The sequence below is a fragment of the Arachis ipaensis genome, chromosome B9, assembly GCF_059453495.1.
Source record: "Arachis ipaensis isolate K30076 ecotype BB chromosome B9, ASM5945349v1, whole genome shotgun sequence".
Classification (NCBI taxonomy): domain Eukaryota; kingdom Viridiplantae; phylum Streptophyta; class Magnoliopsida; order Fabales; family Fabaceae; genus Arachis; species Arachis ipaensis.
Genome location: NC_142444.1, coordinates 10547859 through 10554128, shown reverse-complemented (window position 1 = coordinate 10554128; position 6270 = coordinate 10547859). Strand labels below are relative to the sequence as shown.

Genomic DNA, 6270 nt, shown 5'->3' with positions numbered 1-6270 from the left:
GTGCGTTAGGGGGTTACCATTCCAGGGTATTAGCTTTTTAGGCTTTTGCTTGAATTCTGCTTTAGCCATGTTTAATTCTAGTTACTGAATAGGCTTAACGTAGTTTCTGGAATTTTTCGAGCTCCCGACCTCATAGACTAACCGAGTGGTACCCCCACTGTAGGTATGCCTTGTATCGTCTCACGGGCTTCATCCTCCGCTGCGGGTTACGACCCGTACGCTTGGGTGACTTCCGATGTGAAAGAATCCCCGAACCAGATGGGCGAGGAGGAGCTTACCGAGTTCCGTCAGGCCGAGTACTTGTGCGAGAGAACCGACGAGGAGGCCAACTATGACGTTTTTGTTCCTGCCCCCAATGAGCGGCTATACGAGCTCAACTTCCACTCCCCCCGGGTTCCCGATTGGATTTGGTTTTATAAGTCCATGTTTACGGGGTCCGTATTCCTTTTTCTGCCTTTCAAATGGCGCTCCTCAACCGGATCTCCGTGGCGCCGTCGCAGTTGCATCTGAACAGTTGGGCCTCCATCCACTGTTTCGAGATGGTGTGCGAATACCTAGAGCTGCCGGTATCCGTAGATGTTTTTCTTTATTTTTTCAACCTCACGAATCCTTCCAAGGAAGGGAAAGCGAGGAAAGGGTTCATGTCCTTCCGATCTGTCCAGGGTCGAAGGATTTTTGGTTTGTTTGAAGACTCTTATCATGTGTACAAGGATAAATATTTTAAGGTGCGTCCAGTCAAAGGTCGCCATCCCTTCTGGCTGTTGTTAGAAGGGGAACGCCTTATCCCGACGTACTGGAGCTTCGGGGCGGGATCTAACACTTTCATTAAGGTGACTTATAAGGGGATGTCCGCTGTGGACAGAAAGGTTGCCGACGTGTTGTTGGCTGTTTTTGGGAGGAATCATGTGAATCCCCACCTTTTGATGGGTGACCGGGAGGTCGCCAGAAATTATATTTATGAATAGTTTTGATGTTTCATGTATTATTGTTGCTTTGATTGGTCATGCCGATTTCACGACTAACTTGTTTACTTATTTGCTGTAGTGGAGATGTCTGCTTCAGTGACAGAGCTTGAGGGTTTGTTCAAGACTTTCTTGGCGGACAGCGATGAGGAGAAGGTTGACGGGAAGCCGGAGAACCATCCTGAGGATAAAAAAGATCAGGCGGTGCCGTCGCCCTGTGACACCGAGATGTCAGACAGAAACTCTGACGGGATACGCGTTTTTCCTATTCGTGAGGAGACGGCTGGCACCGGGCACTCGTCCCCCGCTCAACAAGAGGATGATGATTTGAAGCTTATCCCCACCCCCAAAAGGCAGAGGGCATCCTCCAGCCCTGAAGGAGTTCTCACCGTGATGGAGCGGAACTTCGACGCCGGGAGCTTCATAGACTCGCAGTTGCTTCCCGACACGGAGGATCACTTCCTTGGCACCGAGCTTACGGGGCAGGCGAGGTGGATGTACCGCACCCTTCTCCGTGGTGCTGCAATAGCTCAGAAGGCCGAATTCGAGTTGTCGGGGATGCAGTCGCTGCGCAGGAAGCTTGAATCTGCTGTCAAGGCCAATAATGAATTCAAGAATCAAGTTCAGACGCTTCGGGAACAACTGTCCAAGACGGAGGAGAAGCTTAAAGCTGCTGAGGAGAAGGCCAAGTCTGCCGAGGAAAAACTGAAGACTTTTGATGCCACCGTGTCCCCTCTAACCGAACGGGAGATGACTTTGGAAAGCCAGCTCAACGCCGCAAAAGGTCGGGTGGTTGCATTGGAGAGGGAACGTGATGTGACCGTCTCGTCGGCTGAGGCTGCTCAAGCTGAGGTCGAAGGGCTTAGGAAGAAACACAAAGAGACCGTGAAACAGGGAAAGAGCGCGATCCTGATGACCGGGGAGGCTCTCAAGGCCCAGGTGAAGATCGTGGCTCCTGATTTCGACACGTCGGCGATTGAGGTCTTTAAAACAATCAAGGACGGCAAGATTGTCGACATGCCCAAAATGTGATCTCTTTGTACTTATTGTATGGATTTGTGATTGTGTTGTAGAACTTTGTGGAACTTACTTTTGTTATACTTTAGTAGTCGCTTGGTCGACTTGTGATTATCATTTTTCTTCGCTTATCTGGTAGCATTTTCGTTTTGTTTTGTTACCGTTTTGTCGGTGTAGGCTTGTCGCTCGTGTTCGCTTACCGTTATGTTGGTAACTCGTTGAAGCCAGGTCGTGGCTTTGATATTGCTGTAGCCGTTTGTTTGGCTTTAACTTAGTCGGGCTCCCGAGGTGATCAGTCCCGGGGTGCCGTGCCGTTGTCCCGTTTAGCATGCATTATAAGGAACATGTTGTCGTGGGACGCATAAATGGGAAAAAGTAGATGGGAAAGTAATTTTGACGAATAAACATTAATTTTGACAAGTAAACATTAATCGGTAGCTAAGCAAGTCTATTATCATGACAAGTATTCAAGAAGGTAAATCACTGAGCTCGTCAGATCGCCTAATCGGCGTGTTTGAGATAAGAATAGAATCTTCTCAAGTTACCTGCATTTCAAGTTCTCGGGACCTCTTTACCATTGAGCATATCCAACTTGTAGGCGCCCTTGCCAATCACCTCTTTGACTCTGTAGGGGCCTTTCCAGTTTGCCGCCAGTTTACCTTCTCCCTGAGTCGGTAGCCCGATATCGTTGCGCCGCAGGACGAGGTCATTTTGCTCAAATTCCCTTTTGAGTACTTTGGTGTTGTAGCGTAGGGTCATTCTCTGCTTTAGTGCTATCTCTGACAAATGGGCTATCTCCCTAGCCTCGTCTGCTAGGTCCTTTTCCACCGCTTCCTCTACTCCCGTCAGAAGTAGTCGTGGACTCGGCTCGCCGATCTCTACGGGTATCATTGCGTCTACCCCGTATGTCAGGTGGAAAGGGGTTTTTCCTATGGACGATTGCTCGGTTGTTCGGTAAGACCAGAGGACCGAGGCGAGTTCGTCGGCCCATTCACCTTTTTTGTTATCCAGCCGCTTCTTGAGGCCCAGCAAGATGACTTTGTTTGCGGCTTCAACTTGACCGTTCGTCTGGGGGTGTTCTACAAAGGAGAATTTCTGCTTTATGCCCAGGCCGGTGAGGAACTCCGCGAACTTCTTATCAGTGAACTGTGTCCCGTTATCAGAGACGACGACTTCCGGGATACTGAATCGAGTTATCACTTGCCTCCAAATAAACTTTCGATAGTTGGCTGAGGATATGCTAGCCAGTGGTTCAGCCTCTATCCACTTGGTGTAGTAGTTGATGGCAACTATGCGGTATTTGACCTGCCCCGGGCCGACCGGGAAAGGTCCCAGTAGGTCGACTCCCCATTGTGCGAAAGGTCGGGAGGACGTCAATAGGCTTAGCTCGGTTGCCGGCGTTCTGTGGAAGTTAGCGTTTTCTTTGCACTTGACGCATTTTCTTACGAATTCTTTGGAGTCCATCATCATCGATGGCCAGTAATATCCAGTTCGGATAAGCTTTCTTGCTAGGGCTTTGCCCCCGATGTGATGACCACAGCATCCCTCGTGGACTTCTCTAAGTACGTAGTCCGTCTGGTCGGGATGCAGGCACTTCAGTAAGGCCTGACTGAGTCCCTTTTTAAACAATTGACCTTGTATGAGCGCATATTTGGCCGCGTCCCTTCTCAACACTTTGGCTGCTTTCTCGTCGTCGGGGAGTTTGCCGTTTTCTAGGAAATCAGTGATGGGTCCATCCAGGAGGGGCCTATCCTTGTCAGGTGGAGGGAAACTGTTGGTTCTTTTATCATGCCTTGAATGAGAGAACGGTTGCCGACTCCCGATTTTGTGCTTGCTAGCTTGGATAGAAGGTCTGCCCGTGTGTTCCTTTCCCTCGAAATGTGTTGGACCGCGACCTCCTCGAACTGTTTGCTCAGCTCTTTGACCTTCTCCAAGTACTTCTACAGCAGCAAATCTCTGGCTTGGTAGCTTCCGTTTACTTGCGAGGTGACGACCTGTGAGTCACTAAATACTCCAAACCTCGTAGCCCCGACTTCCCGAGCTAAGATCAAGCCACCCAGGAGGGCTTCATACTCTGCTTGGTTGTTTGATACGAGAAACTCGAACTTGATTGATTGTTCGTATATGACCCCGGCAGGGCTTTCCAAGATTATCCCAGCACCTACGGACGTTTGGTTGGAGGCTCCGTCCACGTGGAGTCTCCACCGTGTGCCCGCCTCCTCGGTAGGGTCCCCCGTTACTTCTACCAAGAAGTCTGCCATTGCTTGTGCCTTAATCGCATGTCGAGGCTCATATCGCAAGTCATACTGAGAGAGCTCGATGGCCCAAGTCTTCATTCTTTCCGCTAAGTTGGGTTTTTGGAGCACTTGGTGGATTCCTTGGTTCGTTCTCACGGCCACTTGGTGACCCTGGAAGTATTGCCGTAATCTTCGGGAAGAGGTTAGCAGTGCTAGAGCCAGCTTCTCTAGTTTGTTGTATCTCAGTTCTGCTCCTTGCAGCGCTCTACTCACGAAGTAAATTGGTTGTTGAACCTTTCCTTCTTCGCGTAGCAAAACTGCCGCCAGCGCCTCCTCCGTTACGGCCAGGTACAGGTAGAGCGATTCTCCGACTTTGGGCTTCCCGAGCACGGAAGGTGTTGCGAGGATCTCTTTGAAATGCTTAAATGCTTCCTCACATGCTGGGGTCCATTCAAACACTATTCCTTTTTTCATAAGATTGAAAAATGGCAGCGCCTGAGCAGCCGACGCCCCAAGGAAACGGGATAAGGCGGTGAGTTTACCCGACAGCCTCTGAACATCCTTGACGCAGCCCAGACTCTTCATTTGGAGTATTGTTTGGCACTTTTCCGAGTTGGCTTCGACCCCCCTTTGGGTTATCATGAACCTTAGGAATTTTTCTGCTTCCATGGCAAAGGCGCATTTGAGTGGGTTGAGCCTCATGCCGTGTTGTCGGAGGGAGGCAAACACATTTCTCAGGTCGCTCATGAGGTCCTCAGGCCGGGTGGTCTTTGCAAGGATATCATCTACATACACCTCCACAGTTTTGCCTATGAGATCACTAAATATCTTGTTCATTAGCCTTTGGTATGTTGCCCCGGCGTTCTTCAGGCCGAACGACATTACCGTGTAGCAATATATCCCTCCCGGTGTTATGAACGTTGTTTTCTCTTCGTCAGGCCGGTGCATCGGTATCTGATTATAGCCAGAGTAAGCGTCCATAAAGCTTAGGTACCGATATCCCGCCGCTGCATCGACCAGTGCATCAATGTTGGGCAGAGGGTAGCAGTCCTTTGGGCATGCTCTGTTCAGATCAGAGTAATCTACACACATCTTCCATTTCCCATTGTGCTTTTTCACCAGGACTACATTCGACAGCCATGTCGAGTAGTCGAGTTCTCGAATAAATCCTGCTTCGAGGAGGCTAGCCGTCTGCCTGGCCACCTCCTCTGCTCGCTCTTGCGACATCTTCATCCTCCTTTGAGCTACCGGTCTGGACTCTGCCATCACGGCCAAGTGGTGTGACATGAGTTGGGGGTCTATTCCCGGCATATCGGCTGGCGTCCATGCAAATAGGTCGCCATTAGCTCTAATAATTTCCATTAGGGGCTCTTTCAAGTCGTGTGGTAGGTTTCTATTCACGAAGGTGAACTTCTCCTCTGTGTCACCGACTCTGAATTTCTCCAAGTTCCCCTCTGGCTCGGGTCTGGGTTTGTCTTCGACTCTTTCTCCAAATCTCCTTTTATGGATCCCACGGATCCGTCGTCAGCCACGAACTTCATTACCAGTATCTTTGTGCTGATTACTGCCCCGAGGTCGTTGATGGTTTTTCTCCCTAGGGTGATGTTGTAGGCTATGGAGTCTCGTAGAACCACGAACTTGGCCATCACCGACCTTCGCCACTGTCCTGATCCTACAGATATTGGTAGGGAGATTATCCCATCTGGTTTGATGAAGTGGTCGCCCAAACCTACAACACCGTGCTGATGTGTCTTTAGATCGGCATCTCGTAGGCCCAAGGCGTCGAACACGTTGCGAAACATGATATTCGAGTCGGCCCCGGTGTCCACGAGGATTCACTTGATGAGGCCGGTTCCCACTCTGGCCATGATAACCATGGGAGGATTTTCCGCGGCCTCCTCGAACCATTGGTCCTCTAGATCGAATGAGATAGGTGGGAGCCTCTTGGAGCTTCGCACAGAGGATGAGGAAACCGCCAGGACCTTGGTGTCTTTCTTGTGTGCCGATCTCGACCTTGGGGGTGCGTCCCGCGCCGTTACCACATTCACTATGGT

The 6270-nt window shown here is 50.3% G+C and overlaps 1 protein-coding gene across 1 annotated transcript; it reads left to right on the top strand.

Moving 5' to 3' along the window:
* The first annotated feature begins 845 nt into the window (after window positions 1-845).
* On the top strand, window positions 846-1994 carry LOC148543712 (uncharacterized). Its single transcript, XM_088498419.1, is given in 2 exon segments — window positions 846-972; window positions 1045-1994. Coding segments are annotated over 2 exon segments (1077 nt in total).
* Window positions 1995-6270: the final 4276 nt, after the last annotated feature.